General features: G+C 39.4%; 3 protein-coding genes, 1 non-coding gene and 1 pseudogene across 4 annotated transcripts; 3 read left to right on the forward strand and 2 right to left on the reverse strand.

The window, feature by feature from the left end:
- Positions 1-11,296: 11,296 nt before the first annotated feature.
- On the reverse strand, positions 11,297-11,368 carry Trnac-gca (transfer RNA cysteine (anticodon GCA)). Its single transcript has one exon. It is a non-coding gene; the product is annotated as a tRNA-Cys (tRNA).
- Positions 11,369-14,128: 2,760 nt separating this feature from the next.
- Positions 14,129-18,231, forward strand: LOC145488183 (uncharacterized). Its single transcript, XM_081466986.1, has 2 exons — positions 14,129-14,134; positions 17,483-18,231. The coding sequence occupies exon 2, from the start codon at positions 17,583-17,585 to the stop codon at positions 17,928-17,930; it is 348 nt and encodes a 115-aa protein (XP_081323112.1). The 5' UTR covers positions 14,129-14,134; positions 17,483-17,582; the 3' UTR covers positions 17,931-18,231.
- On the forward strand, positions 15,190-17,484 carry LOC145488182 (uncharacterized). The gene has a single exon (XM_081466985.1). The coding sequence runs from the start codon at positions 15,348-15,350 to the stop codon at positions 16,077-16,079; it is 732 nt and encodes a 243-aa protein (XP_081323111.1). The 5' UTR covers positions 15,190-15,347; the 3' UTR covers positions 16,080-17,484.
- A 1,988-nt stretch (positions 18,232-20,219) lies between the features above and the next one.
- Positions 20,220-22,726, forward strand: LOC145488184 (uncharacterized). Its single transcript, XM_081466987.1, has 3 exons — positions 20,220-21,250; positions 21,608-21,835; positions 22,435-22,726. The coding sequence occupies exons 1-3, from the start codon at positions 20,622-20,624 to the stop codon at positions 22,724-22,726; spliced, it is 1,149 nt and encodes a 382-aa protein (XP_081323113.1). The 5' UTR covers positions 20,220-20,621.
- Positions 22,727-23,479: 753 nt separating this feature from the next.
- LOC145487946 (uncharacterized) overlaps positions 23,480-25,579 on the reverse strand; it is a 10,082-nt pseudogene continuing 7,982 nt past the window's right edge.

The following is a 25,579-nucleotide window of genomic DNA, read 5'->3' on the forward strand; positions in this document are numbered from 1 at the left end:
CTAGCTTCTAACTAGTCATGAAGACAGCCAATTTCACTTTACATTTTTGGGGATTGTTTATTTTGGGGTTGCCCATGGAAACTGTCAGTGGAGTTCAGTTGGTTTTACGACAAACATGCGGTTGGCATGTGCATGGAATCTATAGCATCGGGTAGGTCACGGAATATTAAACATTTCTTCTTTTAGAGGTTTCCAAATCTGGGTCCAGCCTCTTTTGAAGGTTAATCCAAGAAGACGACTCTTCTATTAATATAAATATTCAGGTAAGTATCGGCTAACATACGTCAAGTTTGCAAATTTCACTGGAATTGACTGCAATTCAATTCTCGGCAAACAAAGTTATTGTGTCAAAATGCGCCCTTTAGCTCCGTCTTTGACCCTGCAAGATTTCATATCTGGAAATAGTTTCTTGCAATCATGGTTTCGGAGAGATATCACTAAAAATTGTTTCAAAATAACGGAACGTTTGCTTTTCTTCCGGGTTTTCTTGGAGTAATTGGTTTCGTTACGCTTGGGTCAAAGGTCACGTTTTCAGGACGAAGTGCTGCATTTAGTTCGCTATCTCAGCGCTCACGGTTTTATTTACCCAAAAATTTTATTTCAGTAATTTGAAGAAGAAACAATGCTCTTTCAGACCAAACTAGTCATTTCGGGAAAAGCCGTGTACCAGAACGCCTTTTTAGCATTTGAAAATAGGCTAAATGTAGACCTCTTGTAAAGCTGTCTTGGGTCGTTGACTTAAAAAATTCGTCAAATATTTAAGTTCTAATCAAATCACGATCTATTTAGCTCTAAATAGACAAGAAAGGAAGTACAAATACGACGTGCAATCAGTTTGTAATGAAGATTTTTGCTTTTGAGTTTACGAGCCTCTGAATATGCCGCTCATTTTCAATGGATTTTGGCCGATTTGGGGCATCGAAACGAAAAAATTGCGGAAAAAAAAAATTTTTGATTTATCGAACTTAAAACGATATTTTTGTAACTAGTGCCCGTAGGGCTTCATTCTGGGCGAGTTCGAAGAAATTCGATTTTTTCGCTATTTCCAAGTCTAGTTGATATTTAGGCGAAGCTGCTCTTAAAAGTCATGATTAAATTTAATTGGTGTTTTCCACGAGTAAAGGGCTAGCAAAGTAGTCACACAAGTCATAAAAAAACCCTATCCCGACCGATGTATCGATTTTGGTCACTCCAGTGACCACAGATTGAAAACGTGACAGAAAATTGGCGTTACTTTTGATTCTCACCAAATTTGTCGTATCCCCCCCCCTCGGGAGAATTTTGTTAAGTTAGCTAATTTAGTATGCAAGCCACCGTAATGGCGGTCGCCGCCGGCGAAATGTTTATTTGCTCAAAATTGGGGCAAAATCTTTCGGAGATGGAAATCAGGACATTTGTAAGGATACAGAAAGTAATTTGGGACCGGTTGCTGGCTTCTAAGGCTGAATTTATCCAGAAGTAAGCTGTATTTTCGTTTTCGTGTCGAAAGCCACGCGATGAAATATTATCGTCTGGTTCTGCTGTCTTGTTCTGTTTTTTCTCTTTGTCGTTTTTGTAGCCCGCCGAGGCCAGTCTTTCGTCTAAATCAGTTGAAAAAGGTTCGAAAAAGATGTTCCCATTCAAGTTTAAACTCTCAGGCGATAATTGTGGAGTTTTTTGGCCGAAACGTCGGCTTTGTTATGTTGGTGTTTTTCGGTTGCTATGGGCGACCATTGCTTCCTTTGTTAGGACAAGTCTGGAGAGTGAGGTCACAAAAAAATTCTAATTAATTCTGGTTTTGTTCGATTTCGCTGAAATTTTAACACGATAAAGCTGGATTGTTAAGGAATAGATTTACCGTCTGCCGATGTGTGGTAGCTATTAACGCTGAAGTGTTATATCGCTTCGAAGTCAGGGTTTTGAAGAGATTTTTTTGCAAGATGTGGGTTCGGCGTGATTTTGTAATCTGAGGTTTCGGTTGACCCCGAAGGAAAAAATATCCGGAAAAGGTCATTTCATCGACGATTCAAACAAATATAAATATGTATATGTTCCGAGCTAAATTTCTGGTGAAAAAATATAATTTTTGACGAGCGCTGGGTTTTTAATTTATTCCCGCGAAAGATGAGATTTATTGTTTCAACAGCTTTTGGCGAGTAAACATCACAGGTTGCGTGACTCAAAATTTGGCCGAGTGGAAGCTTGGGTCTGCTCACACCGAAGTCGAAAAAAAAAAAACCACGGGTAAACCATGAACCGCGCTCGGCCCATGGCCGCGCGGTTAACAAGGAGGAATACAATCCAAAGTAAACCAGTGCGTCAAGTTTGAACTCAGCTAGAGGTGAGAGATAAAGGTCATGCGTTGGGGCAGTTGGATTTTCCGATCACTTTGAAACAGGCACTTCCAGAAATTAGAGAGCTACCGTGAAGGCTTTCAAACCAGCCCATTAGAAACGCGCGAAAAGTGTCCAATCAAAATTGTAACATTGACCCACATTTTAGAAAAGAATCAAATGAACGAGTTGTCTGAACTCTGCTACACTGGTGATAAACCAAGACTATCAACTATTGTTCCGAAGGTGATCTCGTTTAATTTTTTTATTTTTTCGTTTGGCCAAAAACCTGCATTCATCCGTTTTATTTGTAAAAATGGAGATAACACAGGGGCACCCAACGACCATTGTCTCTCGAATGCTTTTAAACGCTGTTTTAGGCTATCTGGAGTACTTTTAAAGCTCTGCAGGTTAATTTTAGGTTGCGCTTAAAAAATTTTATCTGTTCGTTTATTCTAGGGGAACTTGGGTATTCTCGAATTTATTAAGGCTTTTTTGTCCGTTCCCCGAAAACCTTAGGTCTTATCGCCTTTCCGAAAGTGATAGCTGACCTTTTTTCGGTACCCAAAACAACATTTTTTTACGATCCGAAAACAACAGACATTAAATTTCTCATATCACGAAAGTTCGAGGTGACAATTCTCTTTAGAAAATCAGAGGGGATTAGAGGCCTTCCGAACAGATAATTTACCGAAACCATCCGTTGGGTACCCCTGATAACAACGAAGATTAATAGGCGGTCTATTTGGCCTGTAACTAATGTCATGCTAACACTATGGTTGCCCTTTTTACCGTCTATCAGTGAAGACAGCAAGCGAAAGAAGCGGTTGAGTTTGTTACTAGCTTTAAGAAATGCTGTTCAACACATGTGCTCGATAACCTTACTGATAACTGCTATTGGAACAATTGATCAAATGGCTTAGCTGTGGCATGGGTGGGACGGAGAATGAAAAGAATTTCTTTAGGAGATAGTGTAATTCCATTATCTCAGAATGAAAAGTATCGATCTACTAAGCTATCAGGATCCTCATTTACAGTCATTGGTAACGCGTGTTAGCACGGCAAGAGGATATTATAACAGTTAGTCCAGTTAGTTGACGGAAAGAAAAGACTTGCTTTGTCAGTCAGTCAGTCAGTGAGTCAGTCCATCCGTTGGTGAGTCAGTCAGTCAGTCAGTCAGTGAGTTAGTCAGGCAGTCAGGCAGTCCATCAGTCAGTCCGTCATTCAGTCAATCAGTCAGTCAGGCATGTCGTTAGATCGTAACCTTTTTATGAGAATTCCGCTGACCAGTGTACTTCGTGAGAGGGGGCTACATTTGCAAGACGATTAACTCATTGTTCGCGTTTGGAATCAAACAAGTGCTCCCAAATTAAAGACTATCTAATCTACAACATAGCTGGGTGTACAATTTGATCCATCGATAGTTTAATTTGACAACTTTTAACCAACTTTTAAGCCTTCAAAGCCGACTTTACAGCGGCGGTTGTAAGTACCATCCCTCATGTATTCATTATGTGTCGTTGTTCAATGTTTTTCTTGAGGAGTAAGTATACGCCCATATATAGGCTTGGCTGGCGTGGTGCATGATCTATACGTCATCAAAGGCTAAAAAGCTTATTGGCTGATGAATCATCGGATGCATCAACCAAGCTATCGTGAGACTCGTAACGAGGAACGAGAAACAGTCATTGTATTCTTAGATTGGAAATGTTATCTGATAGGGGAGCAGGGATGGCGTAGCGGTGAGAGCGCTCGCCTCCCACCAATTCGATTCCTGCCCAGTGCCATATGTGAGTTGAGTTTGTTGTTGGTTCTTGCCTTGCCCAGAGGGTTTTTCTCCGGGTTTTCCGGTTTTCCTTCCTCTACAAAAACTAACACTCCAAATTCCAATTTGACCAAGATAGAGGACCTACATGAAAACCAGACAAAGTTGATGGGGCTTGCTCTCTAAATATTGCAACATTTAAATATTGAAATTTATGATCAGTCTCCTACTGTAAAGACGGGACAACAGAGGAGATTGCTGTTCCTGCTGAAAATGTAAATAGTCTTGAGCCTGAAAATGTCTGGAATTTAGACAACCAAAGGAGAACTTTTGAGATGACGAAAAAAGGAAAGCCAGAATTAGTTGTGTGGCGCGCTCCATTGATAGAAAATTCTAGTTGAAATAATTTTTCAGAGAATGGCGGCAAACTCCAACACAATCCATAAAGACAAATCTTATTTTATTTTATTTTATTTTATTTCAACAATTTTCCAAAGGCAGGTGGGACGCAAAAGAAAATTTCATCCCCTACAACGTGTGTCCCCTTACCCAGCTCACAAAGTGTAAAAACAAATAACGGCTACCCCTGGCATCAAAGAATCCGGCCTAAGAGAAAAAAAAATGGGTGAATAATTGCACTTGAAAAGAAAAAGTCAACGAATAATAAATATTTATAAAACCAGTACGACAACACTTAATTCCACGTATTACAATGGGAAAAACACACTTGCCCACACACGATAAAACAAGTGAAGATTACATCAACAGCAAGTACACGAGCTTTTTGGGAGAGAAAACGAGAGTGTAGAAGAGGCTCTCTCGCACGACCAAGTTTTAAGCATAGCCTGAAAAACAACCCAGCAGGCTGCCGTCGCAGCAGTGACATTTTAAGAAACTGTCTACCGCCAGTTTCGCTGATGTTAAGACATGAAAAGTAAATGAAAAGCAATTTATAGTGCAGACTGATGGGTCACTTAATTCTATTTAGCTACTCACGAAATAGGAAACCCTAATTTAAATGTTGCGGGAAGCATGAAAAATGATTTGTCTTTTAAGCTATTTCTCTAAGTGATCCTGCCATTAAATTCTCAAGCCGCTCGAGAAAGTTAAAGCGTGTGTTATGTTGTGACTATAGACCTGTAAAGTAGTTCTCTATGTTGCTAAGTTTCAGTCACTTTAATGAAGTCTTACCTATTTCGTTTCAGTGAACTGACGTGAAACGTCAGCAGTTTCAATCAAATTATGGGCAACTTTCTCTTGCGGGGCCAACATGAAAGCTAAATTCTTAACAAATTCTTTTTAACTGTATTTAAAAAGTTACCGTGCTTCACGTATAAGAGGTTTTTGGTAACTTTAAATTTGCCTTTATTGCTCGGCTTTTCAGGAGAAACCGTCTTAAATAAACATGAAGCCGAACAATCATTCCGCCCTCGCTAGATAATAATAAAGTGACGTTACTAAGAGACGAAAACCGAAGAAAACGCATTTGCGGGCGTAAAAGCCGAAAAAGAAACTGAACGACCATGTCGGAAAAATTGAACTCAACCATGAATGGAACACAGCCAACGAGCTGCCCCAGCAATTCTACAGCAGAAAAAATCGGAAAAACCGTCGCTCACTGCCTGATTTTTCTTGTTTCGCTGGCTGGAAACATTTCCATCGGAATAATTGTTTACAAGACAACACCTTGAGAAAACCCATCAACTTTCTAATCGTTAACATGGCCATGTCCGATCTGCTGTCTCCGATTTTCTTGATTCCTCAGCAGATACAAATTCTCTACATAGACGCCTGGCTGATCCCCGGTCCTCTTGGCCAGGCCTTTGGTAAGCTGGTTGGCTTCTTAACAGATGTCTCTACTGCTGTGTCTATTCAGAGCCTGGTTCTGATAGCAGTGGAACGATTTGGAGCTGTGGTATATCCCCTCCGTTCCTCACTCATCAGTTCAAAGCTGTGTCCGTTCTTCATTCTCGCCACTTAGATCGTGGCGACGGCTACCACCCCCATATCTCTTCACCCTCAAACTTGTTTAATACCCAGAAGGACTGGTTTGTGTGCTGCAGTGGAATGAAGCTTTTGGAGAGTCCTCGTCAATTGAAAATTACCTTGTGTCAATTATTATTGTATTCAAGTTTATCCCGTTGGTGTTGATAGCCACGCTTTACATTACCATCTATATAAAGCTCAAGTCACAGAACGTTCAGGTGAGCAATCGTCCAGCGCTGGACAACAACGCCAGCAAAGGGAACGAAATGTGTTAAAGATGGCCATTGCTATTGTGTTAGGGTTTGCAGTATGCATGCTGCCCTTAGCTATACTTTGGCTTCTCCTCTTTTTTTTTTTGTATTGGACATATGGTGACTTGCAGTACTTTCTGGGTATTGCAATTTTTATGGCTATGGCAAATTGCGCCATAAATCCTTGCATCTGTTTTACTTTCAGTAGAAATTATCGTGAAGGACTTAAGACCTCCTTGGATAAACGATTTTTTAAAAACAGCCTAGGAACTGAAAATACTTCTCTACAGTCCAGAGGGTCAGTCGACCTGATACTTTGTAAAATATGTTAATTCAAAACTGTTTTGAATCTGATTCAATGTACACTATAGTGAGGAAACTTTTCATTAGAGTTTTAAACCTTTATTTAGACACTGAGTTGACAATCATTTTGTAGTTATTATGAAAACTCCATTAATATTTTTCTTGTATTCAGGATAATTTTTACGTCGTTCTTAGCCTTGTAAATAATATTATTTCAATACTGCTTTTATTCGATTCAATGTAAACTTGATATACTTCACAGAACGGTTTCGAAAGACCTCTAACAGGTTTTTATTGCAACAATTCCTTCACTATGTTACCATTTCATGAGAAGTGTTCGGCCCTCCTGGACACTGCTTTTTATTTGATTCAACTGTACGCTTGATAAACTTCTCAAAACGGTTTCTAATCGTTCTTTTGACAATTGCCGTACCATCATTTGCAGTTATTACGTAAACTCCGGCTTTGGCAATAAAGTGCGTGAAACTGACGTCAATAATTCCCTTTTCACAGCCATTCTGAGTAATCTTTGTGTTTTCATACCTGTCCTTCACAGTTTCAGTAAAGCGAATTACTACTGTTCTCTATGCTTGACTCGAGAGTATTTTTGTAAGCTGCATAGGTGCAGTAAACTTTAAATATTTTGCAAGCAACAGTCGTGTTCAATAACCCAAGTCTGAACCTAGTTCTGAAGACATTTAACCTTTCGAGGCATATGCAATTGTTTTGTACTACAGTCCCATTCTTGGGGAACTACGTCGCAGACTCGAGAAAACCCCTTAGTTTTTCCCTCTGCTGAGCTCATTATATATTTGTGTTCTTTTATCTTTGACGTGCGTCATCAATAAATAATTTATTAATAAATAATACCTTTTTCGGAAACAACGCCTCTCCTGACAAAGCAACCTCTTCTCCAGGTCACTGAAATTTAAGACCGCCCTCTCGGATTTGAACTAATTGAAAAGCTGGGAACGATGGTGGTTTTCAATTAGCAGTGGCGAAATATGTTATCAGGTGGCAGCTGATACTTTTATAGAAACGGCATCGTCCGCTTTACATATCTCTCTTGGAAATATATAAAGGATATTACACAGCTACGCGAAGATATGAAGTTTATTTTCGAGTAGTAAAAATATTGTTTCTAACACAAGGAAATAAAATACATCTCTTCAATCCACTTTGTAATTTTCTTTTTGTTACATAGACAAACTGACTGTTTGCGCAAACAACTGTGAAAAAGCGGGACATGACGTCACAGTCTTCACAAGTAATTATCTAGTACATGATAATGATGATGACGATGATGATAGAAATAAATTTATTAATATGTCGATTGAAATCTAGCGGAGTAGGAAATAAAATAGAAACAAAATAGTAATTGACAACGATACTACGGAACTAAAGCTAAAAGAAAGTTAATTAATACAAACACGGACTTACAGAAATTTTACTAGAATGACAAATTGTAAAACTTTACAAATTGTAAAACTGGACGGAACTTGCACTGACACAACGAAACCATTCCCTCTAAATTTGGTGGGCTACAAGATAACGCAACAAGATAAAGCACAAGATAAGGCAATTTGCAGAAATGAAAAAAACACAGAGAATGAAACTTAACGCAAGAATAATACTTAACAAATAAAGAAGCCTAAGCCGTGTATTACATTGTGATAAAACACGACGGGCATTTGAGAACACGAGTAAAAGGAAGAAAACACCTGCCAAAACTGCCAATAGATTTTTGTTCAAACTTTGTCCACTGAATATTTATCATATCAGAACTTTAATTATAAAATAAAAAAGTGGGGTGCCCAAGCTCGTTAAGGAGCAGTGAGGCATTAAAAATGTCCAATTTTGGCATTATTTAATGCTTATTACAAGAACGCATTCCAAGTTATTGTAAACTCTTTGTGAGCCCAGACTACATACATACATACACGCATACATACATACATAATTTATTTGGTAAAGCAGGTTGGGGAACTGGCAAGACATTAAGTCCTGATGTGGACCTGCACTATCTAAAATGATTAATATACACTTAAATATTAAGTGATAATGGATGAAAAAATAATGATAGCTGAAATAGATAAATATTCAAAAGTCGACATTTAAAATGTTCAAAATATTAAAAATATTGAAAGTCGAAAGATTTGTTGGAAATGCTACAGGAAGCTTTGGCAAAGCTGATAGATTTCAGAACACTCTTATTTTCCTTAATTTTTCTCTTGAAAGAGGTCAGGTTTGAACAGTTCTTGATGTCATCAGGAAGGAGGTTCCAGGATAGTGCAACTCTATGTTTAAAGGAAGATCTTCCCACTTCTGTTCTTGGTCTATGAACTTCAACATTTAAGGAGTTTCTAGGCTCATGAAAACACGCCTCAAACTACAGTCAATACTTCTGTCGGACACAAATAAACTTTTTAAGCTTGATTTTGACAGACAGCTAAATCCTTGTTAAAATATTGGAACCAAATTGCTTGCCACGGCTATCAAACTGCAAAATAGAAAAGACTACAGTGCAGCTGCTATTTTCCTTATTTATTCAATTTTCAACAATAGAAAACAGATCAGTCTTTTCTCACGCAAAGCTAATGATTAGTTGATTAAAATGACTGGAAAAAACCGCCATGTTTTCAATGTGCGCGTGTACGAACGCGCGCTAATGACGCCATAAATTATGCGCAGTAAGGATGCGCAATGCAAATGTGAGGAATCACCTTAAGGGCCCATTAACCGATCTTTTTGAGCCGTTGCTAGGGAAAATTTAGTCTCATATAACCTCATCATTTTTAGTTAGTTCAGAGTTATTTCATGTGTTGTAACTTTTTCCTGATCAGTAACACTAGTGATGACGTCATCAGGCCACGCCCATGGTCATGTGACTAATACAGAAAAAAATGCAAAGGCTCCCAGGCAAATTACTTTCCCGGGATTTTTTTCATTGATTTAGTATTTTAATTTAAATCCTCATTACACTATGCATCGATTTTGTTTAATTTCTAAAAGGTCAGATTTTGAGAGCATTTCAAAATATTGAAAAATTCGTAATTTTCTGAAAAAAGCATGATTTCGAAAAAGGAATGCATAGCTATGTTGCCAACGTTAGCTTTAATCGAAATTCGTCGAAAAAGGCTGAATTTAATGAAAACCGTGTTTCCTTTAGTATTTAAAGAAACCGGAAGTGCGCCCGATATCTATTGGAAGTTACCCTATCAGCGCGTGCGCAATTTACACTACCAGCACACTTCGGTAAGATCAAACAAAGGCACTCGGAGTTAGTTTTTCTCTTTCTACTGTTCTTGTTTTTCTGTCTTTCTCTTATTTTGTCTTTGCTTGTACTTTTTTTACTTTGCATTTTGCGAAACACAAAGAAAAACGTCTAAAATGTGAGCAAAATTGCAAGTTTTTGAGTTGTTTTTATTTTCCGCGCTCAGGCTGACGTAAGTGACCGGAAGTGAAATTTCACCTCCTTAGCAAGGCGCGCGAGCGCGCGCATGAATCGGTTAATGGGCCCTTAAGGTGGCTCCATAGTGTGTATGGGTTATTGACCAAGTGTGAGGTCAAGATGGCTGGATATTGACCAAGTTCTTTTTTTGCGTGTTTATGGACCGAGACGGAGTCGAGGTCCAAAAACACGCGAAAAAAGAACGAGGCCAATATCCAGCCATCTTGACCGAACAAGCTTGGTCAATAAAGGATTTATTATATGGCTTTCGGGGAAATTTTTCTTGCGGGACACGGTGGGTAGTCCCGAGCGGGCAAGATAGCTCCATCTTGCCCGCTCGGGTAGCCAATCACAGCGCAGGATTTGATTCATCTTGCCCGCTCACGGAGCTAGCCATATAATAAAATCACTTATGGCGTTGTGCGCGCAAGTGTTATGTTTTGAATGCTGTTTTTGCATTCGCTTTCACACCCAGTCCTTTCAAACTTATTACATGTAATGACAAATGATTAAATAGTGTTTTGCTATCATCTCTGTTAAAATTTTTGCTGTTTGTGTGGCTTTATTTGTGATTTTCTTGAATTTTCTTCGGTCAAATCTTCCAAAATTTTTACAACACATCGCTTCCAGCGGGAAACGAATTTTAAACACGAAAAAAGTAGGGTTTGTAAAGGCAGTTTTTTCGATTTTTTCAAATTTATGTCTTTCACCGCTGCAAAAAATCTGGTCTTATAGATTTCCCTGAAAAACGAGCTCCGACTAAAGTAAAATATTTACTACCAATCTGCCAAATTTTACGGAATTTCACCGAAGGAAACGCGAGAAAATTCACTGTCAGTTTTGCTTTTTGTGCTCATGTTGACGTCAGAAAATGATCCAAAAACACTGACGTTTTCCTTCGAGCGCGCGCAGATTACTTGAGCTTTCGTCCTCAGCGCGCGTGCGATCGTTAAACTATAGGGAGCCACCTTACGATCGCACGCGCGCTTAGGACGACAGCTCAAGTAATCTGCGCGCGCTCAAGCGAAAACGTCAGTGTTTTTCGATATTCTATGACGTCAACATGAGCGCAAAAAGCAAAACTGACAGTGAATATTCTCGCGTTTCCTATTTTTAGTTGGAGCTTGTTTTTCAGCGAAATCTATCTTACCAGTTATTTTTTGGCAGCGGTTAAAGACATAAATTTGCAAAAATTTAAAAAACTCCCACAGTGGATAATTCGACAAAAACAAGACAACCGGGATTGAACCGGCGACCTCTCGATCTGCAGTCGAATGCTCTACCACTGAGCTATACCCCCTTGCTTACAACAAAGCAATGATACGGTCGACAAGTTTTACCTGTAGTTATCTCTCACGGGTTAAAACCCGTGAGAGATAACCACAGGTAAAACTTGTCGACCGAGAACAATTTTATATTTAAGATTCAAGCGTATTTTTGAGACATTTTTTCATAATAGTAAGCGAGAATTTTTTTCCGTGTTTACATAGCTTGAACTACACTGTTGACAAGAGTAATCAGGTCAACGTCTGTTTCCTTGCTTCCTATATCCAAACCAGCCAAGTTGAGAGCAACTATTTTTTCTTCACGTACGCGAAGCAAGACATCACACTGTTCAAGTCAGGTCAAGTCTTCACTTTGAACGAAGGTGTATATGCTCAAGTCCGTGAAGAAGTGAAAAAGAAGTTGGGGAAAAGAGCCAAGGACTTCGTCCACGATCTCGACATCTAAGAAACGTGTGATGCGATCATCTAAGCGAACACTATAGTTCACCATTTTAAAGTAGTGGCTTGTGACTTTCGTAATTGTTTTCATTTTTTAACAGCCAAACTGTTTGAAAGTAGACTCCGCCGTAAGAGCTCGGTCGTCATTAAATCAATTTGTAATGAAACGGTACTGAAAAGTGTTTTGAAATTTCAATTTCACTGTGTTACTATATACTCTGGCTTATTATTAAGGTTTTCTGTCTTGAAAGTAATTGCTGTATTAGATGATTTAATTGATGCGACTTAATGTAAAGAGAACTTAAGTACAGCCATTCTGAGTGCAATAAAATGATCGTTGAAAAGTAGAGCTTTGAGTGCTGTTCTATTTTTGGTGGTCAGGTCTTGTCAATATATGCATGAGTTCACCGATTACTTTCAACAAATTACAGGATTGATCATTTGTATCATTTATGAACTGGTTGTTTCCTTAATAAAGGCATGTTTTACGTGTCACCCTTTCCTTCATGAACGGTTTACATATTTGAGTAAATAACAGATGGCTCAGAAGACTAGGCTTGTTCCAAACAAACAGTGAAGTTGATTTTAAAGTCTTTCAGAGAGCATTTGGTGTGATAGTCAACACATTCTGGCGTGATATATTCAGGCACTACGCTTCGGTTCACCTACCAATCTGTGCAATAATCCTTTAAGGAGGCTAGGGACAGAAAATGTGCAGGCATACTTTCAAATTTAAGCTTGATAGATATGTCTCGATTACTCGCCGGCTGGATAAGGAATTCACTATACTCCAAAACGAGCGACATTGACTAATAGAGTATCTGAAAATGCCTGACACATGGTGTCGATATTAGCTTGAAATTAAAGAAACCGAGCACACACCCGGAATGTTCACGAAGCGGAAACCCTCAGAAAGATTTATTTCTTGTCAGCTACATTTTAAAACTTACTTCCTTACGTCACTTAAACCTGACCAATAGTATCACTTTGTTACCATATATAGTCCCCAATTGGGCTTGGCATAAACAATGGAAGAGTAGCTAGTTTTTTTTCCGCGTAAGGCAGATCTAGAGCGCGTCAAATAACCCTGCTCTATTCATGATCCAGTGTCAAAATGGACACCACGAGTTTTGTAAGAACGTTGGAACTTCAAGAATGCTGTGACTTCCCATCGCCTGCATCTGGGTCTGGTATTTGTCATGCCAATGAGACCAGAGAAGGTTTTGTGGATGCTGGCAGCGTTGTTTGCTTTAATTCAAACGTTCAACTTCAACAGAGAGATGATGTCCTAGAATCCACCTTGCTAGCGCAGCTGGCGGCAAACAAAAAATACGACCGCTTCACCGACTCCAATGAGTGGTACAAATTTTACGACAAGGTGATGGCAGAAATTGGGTGGCGCGTCCAAAGCTTTAAAGCATTTTCCGAATACCTTGCTTTTCCAGATGTGTGCAGGATCTGCGATGCTGTAGTTGATATTTTCAACAACGCCGAGTTGGAAGAACAATCTATGGTGGTGGCGAAGGATACCTTCGACAGGCTTGCGAAATCTCAAGAGGCTCTCACTCTGTTCAATTCCAAGAGCTCGTCGTTGAAGAACGGCAACTTTCAAATTTTAGCAGGCACATTTGACAAGAATGACCAGATTAGCGCCTTCTTCCTCGGTTCCTATTTCAAGTCCAATGAAATTGTACGCAACTACTTTTTCGAAAACATGAAGACGAACGACCTACATTTGTTCAAGTCAGTTCAAGTAATTACCTTGGACGAAGACGTATATGCCCAAGTCCGTGAAGACGTGAAAAAGAAGCTTGGAAAAAGGGCCAAGGACAATGTTATCAACCTGCACATTGGGTAGAGAAACCTGTGACTTGAACAGTGAACATTTAAGCTACAGTCTATATTTATACGCTCAGTTAAATCTTGACATTCTTAGCTCGATTCAGGTTTAGATTTTTTATATCGAGACAGCAATAAACAGACTGAACTAAAGTTAGTTTAACTTTTTGTCAATCAAGATGCTACTGTAACATATATTTTTATCGGTATAAATCTCAGTGTGGATGGGCAGCGAGTCGTACACTTTGCTTAGTTCAGTGACTTAATTGTAACGAAAGCAGACTTAAACAATGATTATAGCCGGTCTACAGTTATGCCTTTGTCATGTTTTGCCAATAGCACATTCTATTAACTGTAGTATTGATTAAATCATTCACTCATTGATACCCTGCTTGTTTTAAGCGGTTTACAGAAAGTTTGAGGTATGGACAGGAGAGATAAAAGAGGACATCGTGGTGTTTACACAGTTAAACACTAATTATTACCACTTTGTTTCAGTGGCAGTGTAGGCATAAAGGATATTTCAATTTCACAGAAACGCGCTTGTTTGAACATTCTTAGTCGTTCTTTTCTTTCAAGAGAAGCTTCTGATCATGATGTAAATACCGCGTGTAGTAGCTCCATGGCCGGTGGCGCGAAGTGCATGTAAGTTTTGCGGCTTCAAGTCCAACGCACTCAGTTCGAGCAATTATGCCAAACTGTCAGTTAAGCAATTCTACAATTAATTTCAACAATTACAAATAAGCTTTATCGAACTTTCCTTTCATGTCCTCTAAAATTTTTGAAAACTCAAATGGCAAGATTTTTTAATTTCTAGCCAGCTTCGCTTGATGTATTGTGTATTTTCATTGAGGGAAAATAAAAGCCATTCAACTGGTAAATCAAACGCTCGCGTGATTGTTTAGACTGTTTTCTTGTCATTTTGTTTTTAGGTTTTATTTCCTCAATGCCCTCCAAAGTGATGATAATAGTAATAGAGTTTATATTTTTGGACTTAAATATGTTTTGGGGCCTTCTCAAAGCTTATTTTAACCCTCGCCTAGCGGCTCGGCTAAAAGAAGTCTGAGTCGGGCCCGAAAGATATTTATGCCCGCGAACATAAACTCTATTGTTTTATTGCAAAGAAATTAATCAGCAGACTTTTTATAAAATGCAATCATCAAGTTTTTTGGCACAATGATCACGCGTAGCTTCACGAACGGTAACTGAGTAGTCTATAAAATACCAAGAGATTATCAATCTCTTGAAAATAATCGATAAGTATGTAAGTATGATAAAACAGCCAAGAGCTGTTCTCTCCGGTTTGTTTACGTTTTTCCTTCTCGCGAAAACGGCCGACCGCTTTGATGGTTGACGTCTTGAGTGTTTCTCATTGTATCCTTTGTTATTCATACACTTGATAATTCGATGCACACGCAAGAAGATAACATGCATTAGGTCGTGTCCAGAACTGCTGATACAGACAGGATGCTGAAGAAAGAAAGCTCGTCAGTGACACAAGGTTCTTAAGAAAGCGGAAATTTGTCACAAAGGTTTGTCAATGATACATTGTTCCCCGCCTCGTATACTTAAAACCTGACCAATGGGACTATTTTATTACCATATATAGTCGATTGCACGTGCTAGCTAAAGTCAGGTGATTCTAAGATGATTCCTTTTTGCACTACTTAAGAAGGGGTGGCCTCATCCAGGTTTCATTTGGTTTGCGCTCTAACTATGGATCCAGTGAGCTTTGTGAGGTCGCTTGAACTTGAAAACTACTCTGGTGGTTTTCACGGCAAGGGTTATATCGCTGGAAGTCCAAAAAGCGAGGGTTTGGTCGACGCAGGCAGCCTTGTTTCATTTACTTCCCAGTTGACCGCTCAACATAAAGAAGATGTCCTGAATTCCACCTTGTTAGCTCAGCTGGCTGCAGACAAGAAGTACGACCGCTATTCCCAGACCGAGGATTGGTACAAGTTTTACACCGAAGTTATGGGCAAAATTGGCTGGGTTATGCAAAGCTTGAAGTTCGACAAATACAACTCCACTGAGAAGGACTTCAAGATCTCCCAGCTGGTATTGCAACTTCTGAGCGCACTGATTGGAGGTGACGAAGAATTGATGCTAGTCGTGAAGAAAACCCTCGACGGTCTGGCAAACTCTCCAGGAGGTGTCACTCTGTTCAGTTCCAAGAGTGCCTCAGCGAAGCACGGAAACTTCCAAATTTTGCCATGCACAGTTGACAAGAGTAACCAGGTCAACATTTGTTTCCTTGCTTCCTATTTCCAAGCCACCAAAGTTGACAGCAACTATTTTTTCTTCACGTACGCGAAGCAAGACATAACATTGTTCAAGTCAGGTCAAGTCTTCACTTTGAACGAAGGTGTATACTCCAAAGTCCGTGAAGAAGTGAAAAAGAAGTTGGGGAAAAGAGCCAAGGACTTCGTCCACGATCTCGACATCTAAGAAACGTGTGATGCGATCATCTAAGCGAACACTATAGTTCACCATTTTAAAGTAGTGGCTTGTGACTTTCGTAATTGTTTTCATTTTTTAACAGCCAAACTGTTTGAAAGTAGACTCCGCCGTAAGAGCTCGGTCGTCATTAAATCAATTTGTAATGAAACGGTACTGAAAAGTGTTTTGAAATTTCAATTTCACTGTGTTACTATATACTCTGGCTTATTATTAAGGTTTTCTGTCTTGAAAGTAATTGCTGTATTAGATGATTTAATTGATGCGACTTAATGTAAAGAGAACTTAAGTACAGCCATTCTGAGTGCAATAAAATGATCGTTGAAAAGTAGAGCTTTGAGTGCTGTTCTATTTTTGGTGGTCAGGTCTTGTCAATATATGCATGAGTTCACCGATTACTTTCAACAAATTACAGGATTGATCATTTGTATCATTTATGAACTGGTTGTTTCCTTAATAAAGGCATGTTTTACGTGTCACCCTTTCCTTCATGAACGGTTTACATATTTGAGTAAATAACAGATGGCTCAGAAGACTAGGCTTGTTCCAAACAAACAGTGAAGTTGATTTTAAAGTCTTTCAGAGAGCATTTGGTGTGATAGTCAACACATTCTGGCGTGATATATTCAGGCACTACGCTTCGGTTCACCTACCAATCTGTGCAATAATCCTTTAAGGAGGCTAGGGACAGAAAATGTGCAGGCATACTTTCAAATTTAAGCTTGATAGATATGTCTCGATTACTCGCCGGCTGGATAAGGAATTCACTATACTCCAAAACGAGCGACATTGACTAATAGAGTATCTGAAAATGCCTGACACATGGTGTCGATATTAGCTTGAAATTAAAGAAACCGAGCACACACCCGGAATGTTCACGAAGCGGAAACCCTCAGAAAGATTTATTTCTTGTCAGCTACATTTTAAAACTTACTTCCTTACGTCACTTAAACCTGACCAATAGTATCACTTTGTTACCATATATAGTCCCCAATTGGGCTTGGCATAAACAATGGAAGAGTAGCTAGTTTTTTTTCCGCGTAAGGCAGATCTAGAGCGCGTCAAATAACCCTGCTCTATTCATGATCCAGTGTCAAAATGGACACCACGAGTTTTGTAAGAACGTTGGAACTTCAAGAATGCTGTGACTTCCCATCGCCTGCATCTGGGTCTGGTATTTGTCATGCCAATGAGACCAGAGAAGGTTTTGTGGATGCTGGCAGCGTTGTTTGCTTTAATTCAAACGTTCAACTTCAACAGAGAGATGATGTCCTAGAATCCACCTTGCTAGCGCAGCTGGCGGCAAACAAAAAATACGACCGCTTCACCGACTCCAATGAGTGGTACAAATTTTACGACAAGGTGATGGCAGAAATTGGGTGGCGCGTCCAAAGCTTTAAAGCATTTTCCGAATACCTTGCTTTTCCAGATGTGTGCAGGATCTGCGATGCTGTAGTTGATATTTTCAACAACGCCGAGTTGGAAGAACAATCTATGGTGGTGGCGAAGGATACCTTCGACAGGCTTGCGAAATCTCAAGAGGCTCTCACTCTGTTCAATTCCAAGAGCTCGTCGTTGAAGAACGGCAACTTTCAAATTTTAGCAGGCACATTTGACAAGAATGACCAGATTAGCGCCTTCTTCCTCGGTTCCTATTTCAAGTCCAATGAAATTGTACGCAACTACTTTTTCGAAAACATGAAGACGAACGACCTACATTTGTTCAAGTCAGTTCAAGTAATTACCTTGGACGAAGACGTATATGCCCAAGTCCGTGAAGACGTGAAAAAGAAGCTTGGAAAAAGGGCCAAGGACAATGTTATCAACCTGCACATTGGGTAGAGAAACCTGTGACTTGAACAGTGAACATTTAAGCTACAGTCTATATTTATACGCTCAGTTAAATCTTGACATTCTTAGCTCGATTCAGGTTTAGATTTTTTATATCGAGACAACAATAAACAGACTGAACTAAAGTTAGTTTAACTTTTTGTCAATCAAGATGCTACTGTAACATATATTTTTATCGGTATAAATCTCAGTGTGGATGGGCAGCGAGTCGTACACTTTGCTTAGTTCAGTGACTTAATTGTAACGAAAGCAGACTTAAACAATGATTATAGCCGGTCTACAGTTATGCCTTTGTCATGTTTTGCCAATAGCACATTCTATTAACTGTAGTATTGATTAAATCACTCACTCATTGATACCCTGCTTGTTTTAAGCGGTTTACAGAAAGTTTGAGGTATGGACAGGAGAGATAAAAGAGGACATCGTGGTGTTTACACAGTTAAACACTAATTATTACCACTTTGTTTCAGTGGCAGTGTAGGCATAAAGGATATTTCAATTTCACAGAAACGCGCTTGTTTGAACATTCTTAGTCGTTCTTTTCTTTCAAGAGAAGCTTCTGATCATGATGTAAATACCGCGTGTAGTAGCTCCATGGCCGGTGGCGCGAAGTGCATGTAAGTTTTGCGGCTTCAAGTCCAACGCACTCAGTTCGAGCAATTATGCCAAACTGTCAGTTAAGCAATTCTACAATTAATTTCAACAATTACAAATAAGCTTTATCGAACTTTCCTTTCATGTCCTCTAAAATTTTTGAAAACTCAAATGGCAAGATTTTTTAATTTCTAGCCAGCTTCGCTTGATGTATTGTGTATTTTCATTGAGGGAAAATAAAAGCCATTCAACTGGTAAATCAAACGCTCGCGTGATTGTTTAGACTGTTTTCTTGTCATTTTGTTTTTAGGTTTTATTTCCTCAATGCCCTCCAAAGTGATGATAATAGTAATAGAGTTTATATTTTTGGGCTTAAATATGTTTTGGGGCCTTCTCAAAGCTTATTTTAACCCTCGCCTAGCGGCTCGGCTAAAAGAAGTCTGAGTCGGGCCCGAAAGATATTTATGCCCGCGAACATAAACTCTATTGTTTTATTGCAAAGAAATTAATCAGCAGACTTTTTATAAAATGCAATCATCAAGTTTTTTGGCACAATGATCACGCGTAGCTTCACGAACGGTAACTGAGTAGTCTATAAAATACCAAGAGATTATCAATCTCTTGAAAATAATCGATAAGTATGTAAGTATGATAAAACAGCCAAGAGCTGTTCTCTCCGGTTTGTTTACGTTTTTCCTTCTCGCGAAAACGGCCGACCGCTTTGATGGTTGACGTCTTGAGTGTTTCTCATTGTATCCTTTGTTATTCATACACTTGATAATTCGATGCACACGCAAGAAGATAACATGCATTAGGTCGTGTCCAGAACTGCTGATACAGACAGGATGCTGAAGAAAGAAAGCTCGTCAGTGACACAAGGTTCTTAAGAAAGCGGAAATTTGTCACAAAGGTTTGTCAATGATACATTGTTCCCCGCCTCGTATACTTAAAACCTGACCAATGGGACTATTTTATTACCATATATAGTCGATTGCACGTGCTAGCTAAAGTCAGGTGATTCTAAGATGATTCCTTTTTGCACTACTTAAGAAGGGGTGGCCTCATCCAGGTTTCATTTGGTTTGCGCTCTAACTATGGATCCAGTGAGCTTTGTGAGGTCGCTTGAACTTGAAAACTACTCTGGTGGGCCAAGGACAATGTTATCAACCTGCACATTGGGTAGAGAAACCTGTGACTTGAACAGTGAACATTTTAGCTACAGTCCATATTGATACGCTCAGTTAAATCTTAGATTTTTATTGCGAGACAACAATAAACAGACTGCACCTAAGTTAATTTCACTTTTTGTCAATCAAGATCCTGCTGTAACATATATTTTTATCGGTATAAATCTCAGTGTGGATGGGCAGCGAGTCGTGCACTTTGCTTAGTTCAGTGACTTAATTGTAACGAAAGCAGACTTAAAAAATGATTATAGCCAGTCCAAAGTTATGCCTTTGTCATGTTTTACAAATAGCACATTGTATTAACGAGTAAATAAACGAATAGCACATTGTATTAACGAGAAAAAGTTATTGTTTTCTTCGATTGGAAATGCTATATGATATTCGGGGGAGCAGGGATGGCGTAGTGGTGAGAGCACTAGCCTGCGAACGCAGACGTATATCCGGCTAGTGCTGTCGCTTGTCTCCGCCGAAAAATAACGTCTGCGAACCCGCAGCGGCCAGTAATCAAGTCCCGATGAGGGCTTTTCTATTGTTTTTACCTCTATTAAGTGGCCAACCCCTTTTAATGGCTCACTATCCATTTCCCTGAGGGTGGCTGTTTAATAGGGGTTGAACTGTAGGATGATTGGCAGTCTAAAGATCCTCAAAATCAATTGACATTGTTTTCTGTGAAGTGCAGTTGCAATAGTTTGTTTAATGGTTATATTTAATGATCTTTTCAATTAAAATGGCACTTGAAATTAACACTAAACGAACTAGTAAGACTCATTTCAAGTAATCATACAAAGTTTCAATAAATTTGATTGCAGTTGATGCCAATGGTCTTCCAGCTGTGGCCCGTCCAAATTCAGCTATCCCACATGAGGTTATTTTTCAACTGCATGAGCTGAGAAACAACCAGATGTTGAGCTTGGAAGATGCAGTTACGTTTGTTAGAGGGAAACTGGTCCCTGATGGGCATGTACCATACCTCTTCAGAAAGGACACACCTGAAAGTTTGCTTGACAAACTAAGATCTGTGGTGGCCACATACCAGTTCAGATGTGATGTCCAGCACTGGAAACATCAAGGTGTTGATTTCAGCCTGTGTGTGTATGTGCCAGAGGTGGACCCAATCACTGGTGACATTCACCATGAAAGAGCAGACCACAACCACCTACTAAAGAGAATAGCTAAGCACACCAGGGATGGCAACAACAGTGAGCTCATTTATGAAAGGTTTGATGAAGCCATGCGCAACCCCATGACGGGACTCACCCATGCAGCATTGGTTGGTTCACGCAAGCTGTCAGTACCAGATACTGAGAAATTGCTCTCTTTTCATGTGGCCAAATTTTTCAAAGACAACCACTACCTTGCAGAAGCAGAATACGTTGAGACGGTTGCTTTATGGCATGAAGCATCTGATGGGCGTGGCCTAAGTCAGCTACAAAGATGCAGGCAGAACTATCAGATGTTCAATTACATCCTTGATGAGTGGATTCCTTGGCATCAGGACAATTATGATCTGTCCACACTTGACATAAACAAGTAAATTTATGCCCATAAACTATTATTGACATATCCCTGTAATATGCAGTTTACTCCAAAAGAGGGGTGCAGGTTCAAGGGGAAAGCAAATCTTTGAAAGATCTGTGTAGATAAAGTACAACAAGAATGTGGCATGAACAGCATTGCAAACATGTTTAAGAAAATATAACCATGTGAATGAAAATCATCACAAACCCTTTCCATAATTTGTGTTTTGACTGTTGACTTTTTACAGGAATAGAATCTTCATTTAACTATGCCTTCATATGGCAATTTGCTCCCTCATCCATGGAAATTAATGTTCTATAGCACATAGTACAAGAAGTTGACATTGTTTACTCTGGTTTGAATTTGTAGGCCTATAGGGGGTTTGAGAGGGTTTTCTCGAGAAACCATCATTGAAGTGACAACCAACATTGAAAGTCAAGAGTTTCGTCGTCGACAAAATCAAGAAATTGGCTATGTGGAGAATCCCCACGCATCGGAAACTGATGACCTTGAGTGCTTTTATGGTATGTGCCACACTTGGTTGGGTCCATATTTCACCCTCAAGGATTTCAAGCTAAAGTGGAGGAAGATTGTACGGTATGTACATGTGTGGGATCCTGTGAATATAGTGGCCACTTCTATCTCATACCCGGGTTTTACGGTTGGGAAGAAATGTTCTGAATTTGTGCCTCAAAATTAACTACTGTTTCAAAAAGACTAATTTTGTTCATCATGGATTATTCAGTCAAGGAATTAAGTATTCTTCAAGGCCAGGGAAAAGCTGGGGAATTTGTATTTCGGGGAAGTTGATATTTTGAAAATAGCCCAATCTCGATATATCAAAATTCAGCCTAAAATAATAGACCCCAGTACAAGGCTCTAGGGAATAAAACCCCCAAACTATGTATTCATTTCCCAGAGCCTCGTACTGAGGTCTATTGCTTTAGGCTGAATTTTAATATATCGTAATGGATCTATTGAAATAATTTAACATGGCTTATTTAAATTACCATTAAAGGCTGGTAGAAACTAGACCTGACAGTTTGCATTTTTCTGGTCAAGAAAATTTAAGTGTTTTCAGGGAAAAAGTCAGGGAATTTTGAAAGTAAAAGCAATGTCTGTGGCAACCATATCAGTGACTACACATTGATGTAGGGAAAGCTTTTAATGACCCTTCTTTAATTCTACGCTTTTAGGGAATTTACAAAGCGTATGGACCCAGATCTTCCCTTCTTTTACCATACTCTGAATGAAAGGTTCTTGTTGCCATCTTTTGATGAACCACTACCAGGCTGTGGAAGTGACGACGAAGATTGTGATAACCTAAAAAAGAACCCATACCGTTTGCACCGTCTTGTTAGAAATACCAGGGAAGATGGATCCATATTTGCTGCCGGTCGGTCATTTCTTCCAGCCAGAAACAGAACATCGACAAGACAACGATTTCATCGTTTTGATATTGGCTTACCCCCTGTTCCTCAAGGATAGCAATTGTATCTTATATCTTTAACCCCCAACAATACTAATTATTATTTTCTCCTTACAATATCAATGACATGAAGACAAGTGCTGAGAATATAGATTTAATCACCTAGGAGGAACTGTCACAGCTTGATTCATAAAGAAATAAATTTTTGAACTAAACCCTACCAAAACAGGATTTTTTTATCCAAGTGAATACTAAGTTATGTAAAGTTATCTTAATACAAAATCAAGTATGTCTTTGCAAGAGTGTGTCAACGGAAAATAATGTGTATACATCCTCAAACCAAAAAATGGTAAGCAATTAAAATTCAAGACTTATTAAAATCATTGGTCAAGGGTGATCAAAGAAATAAAGTTCTTTTTAATAAATGCTATCTTGTTATTGTATAGCTGACTTTGCTTTGCTCTTTGAAAACTGGGTTGGTGAAGGGTATTTGGGTTACGACCAGGCCAATAACTGAATTTAACACAATGCATGAACATCTGACGACCACTTTTTCATCATGTTACTGTTCACTTGACTTGACCATGACATGAAAACCACCAAAGACTGCTAAAAATCTCCCAACGTCCTACATGGTGTTTTGAGTTTGATTAGCAAATACTTATTGAAGTCTCTCAAAGGTTGCTGAAAATCACCTGTGTTGTCTATCTAATTTTTCCCTTTATATGCACATTGTTAATAAGACATCAGACGATTCCTCGTAAGAGTAAGAATAATGTAGGCTTTCATTTTCTGAAAACAAATTCAATTAAACTGGCTACAGCTTATCATTGTACTTGTATAGTCCATCATTAGGCAGCCATTTTCCAGCCTTGGTAAAGATTACAGATGCTATATAAGTCCACTTTGGAGAGTCTACCATGATATACTGACATTTGATGTTTTTAAATTTTGCATCTTGTAAGTCACCATTTGTCATTGCTGAATTAAATTTAGGGACTTTTTCTTTGGGAATATAACCAATCCTGTCCCATTGTAAGTTCACTTTGGCTTGCACAATGATGGCATTGCAATCCCTGATGTTGTCTGGTTCAGTTTGAAGTTTTAGTTCAACTGTTCCTTTTGCAGCTAGAATTTCTCGGGATTTCTTCAACGTACTTTGACAATCTGCATGAAAGGAGCTGCCTCTTAAACCAACATATTCAGTAAAAGAGGAACTGATTCCTCAACTGCTTCTCTTTCGTCACATGGCTCCTCGAGATATTCCTCCTCTTCATACTCCTCGTGGATTTCATCTACAATCACAATATCCTCATCTGATTCTTCGCTTGAAGAGTTAGCACCGTTGTTTTCAGGTTGGTTGTGACAAGCAGTGCAATCTGGCAGCACAACATTCATCAGCCTGGGATATTCAGTGCAACTGTACCGACACCTGGTTAAATCCAGCCACGGACAACAATCGGAGAACGTATCGTCCTCTGATGAATTTTCCAGTTCCTCCATCGATTTAGGTTTTGGAAGCTTAGACGCTCCTACTTTACCCACAACTTCGAAGTCCACGATAAAGGTAACCTGTCTTCCATCAGATTCATGTGTAAACAAAAAAACAATTCGACACAACTAAACTTGAGATGAACACGGTTACAAACCCGACGATGATAACAATAAGTTTAAGCTTAGTTTGCTTGGTTTACCGTAGCCTGCGCGAGAACACAAGAGAAATAAAGCAACTTCTACACAAATACGATACAAACACAACAACAACAAAATAGTTACCGTGAAATAACAGGACAACGTTGATCAGGACAGGGCTTCGTGCGGTTGAAAGTTTGCCTTTGCAATCGTCGCTCCAAAGAACACAACAGAGACGGCGAACGGTCAACTCCCTTGGAAAACTAAAGTGTCCAAGTACACAACATATCTCTAAACAAGGAAAACTGGTGACTGTAGTGAATTTTTTGGTTCCTAGATCGATGCAATGAACATATATCAGCTTCGAGAGATCGAATGGTCTCTCACACCGCGAGATTAACAGGACGGCGTCCATGTCGAAATGGCAAGTCACGTGACGCAAAAATAATGATAATATAGTTGGAAGCAAAGCATCATGGGAAGTCCTTTCATCCCCCGCTGGCGAACCCGAGCCAGGAAACGATTTCTGCGATGTAATGACTTTTGTTTCTCCTTGGCCAATCAGATTCCATGATAGAAGGAAACTCGAGTGCTCCTCGCATCGAATTGTACGGGTCCGCAAATGATCCCAGGACCGCAAATGATCCCGGACCGCAAATGATCCCCAAATTGAACCGCCAATGATCCCGGACCGGAAATGATCCCCATATTGGACCGCAAATGATCCCGATCAAAAAATAAGGAATGGCATGGATTTATATCAGAGGAAGGTGAGAACATGTACAAAAATAATGAACTAAAAAACATATTTTATCATTTTGCAAAAAAACTTTCCACAATTGCTGTTTTGTTCTTCGAAGGGTACAGATCGTTTTCACTGTCACGCAATAACAGAAATAACAAATCGAAAACCAACCAATGGAAAAAGCTAAGAAGTTGTGATGTACGCTATAGAAGATAACTAAATAAGATACTTCTCCAAGGTTCAGGCCTTTGCGTTTCCCCAAACGTCAGATATTCGTCGTAAATGTTTCCCAGAAATTTACAGAGTCCAGTAAGAAAACGCCATGTTGGTGTACATCCGTGGTACACCAATATGGCGGCCGGAATATAGTGTAAACAGGGTAACCCGAAAACACTGAACCCCGGTCCGGGGACCCCACAACGGACCGGGTCCGCGGACTACCCTACGGACCGGTCGATGGACTACCCCTACGGACCCCTCTACGGACCACCCTAAAATAGTGTAAAAATAGTAGATTCAAACTCGTGTCGGTGAT

The sequence above is a fragment of the Orbicella franksi genome, chromosome 5 (assembly GCF_964199315.1).
Source record: "Orbicella franksi chromosome 5, jaOrbFran1.1, whole genome shotgun sequence".
Taxonomy (NCBI): Eukaryota; Metazoa; Cnidaria; class Anthozoa; order Scleractinia; family Merulinidae; genus Orbicella; species Orbicella franksi.

Bases quoted from the DNA above. Each gene is read 5' to 3' on its own strand.
- LOC145488182 (XM_081466985.1), top strand. From the start codon at position 15,348: ATGGATCCAGTGAGCTTTGTGAGGTCGCTTGAACTTGAAAACTACTCT.
- LOC145488183 (XM_081466986.1), top strand. From the start codon at position 17,583: ATGGTGGTGGCGAAGGATACCTTCGACAGGCTTGCGAAATCTCAAGAG.
- LOC145488184 (XM_081466987.1), top strand. From the start codon at position 20,622: ATGTTGAGCTTGGAAGATGCAGTTACGTTTGTTAGAGGGAAACTGGTC. The intron at 21,251-21,607 runs GTAAATTTATGC...TTGAATTTGTAG, and splicing joins TCCACACTTGACATAAACAA to GCCTATAGGGGGTTTGAGAG. The intron at 21,836-22,434 runs GTATGTACATGT...CTACGCTTTTAG, and splicing joins AAGTGGAGGAAGATTGTACG to GGAATTTACAAAGCGTATGG.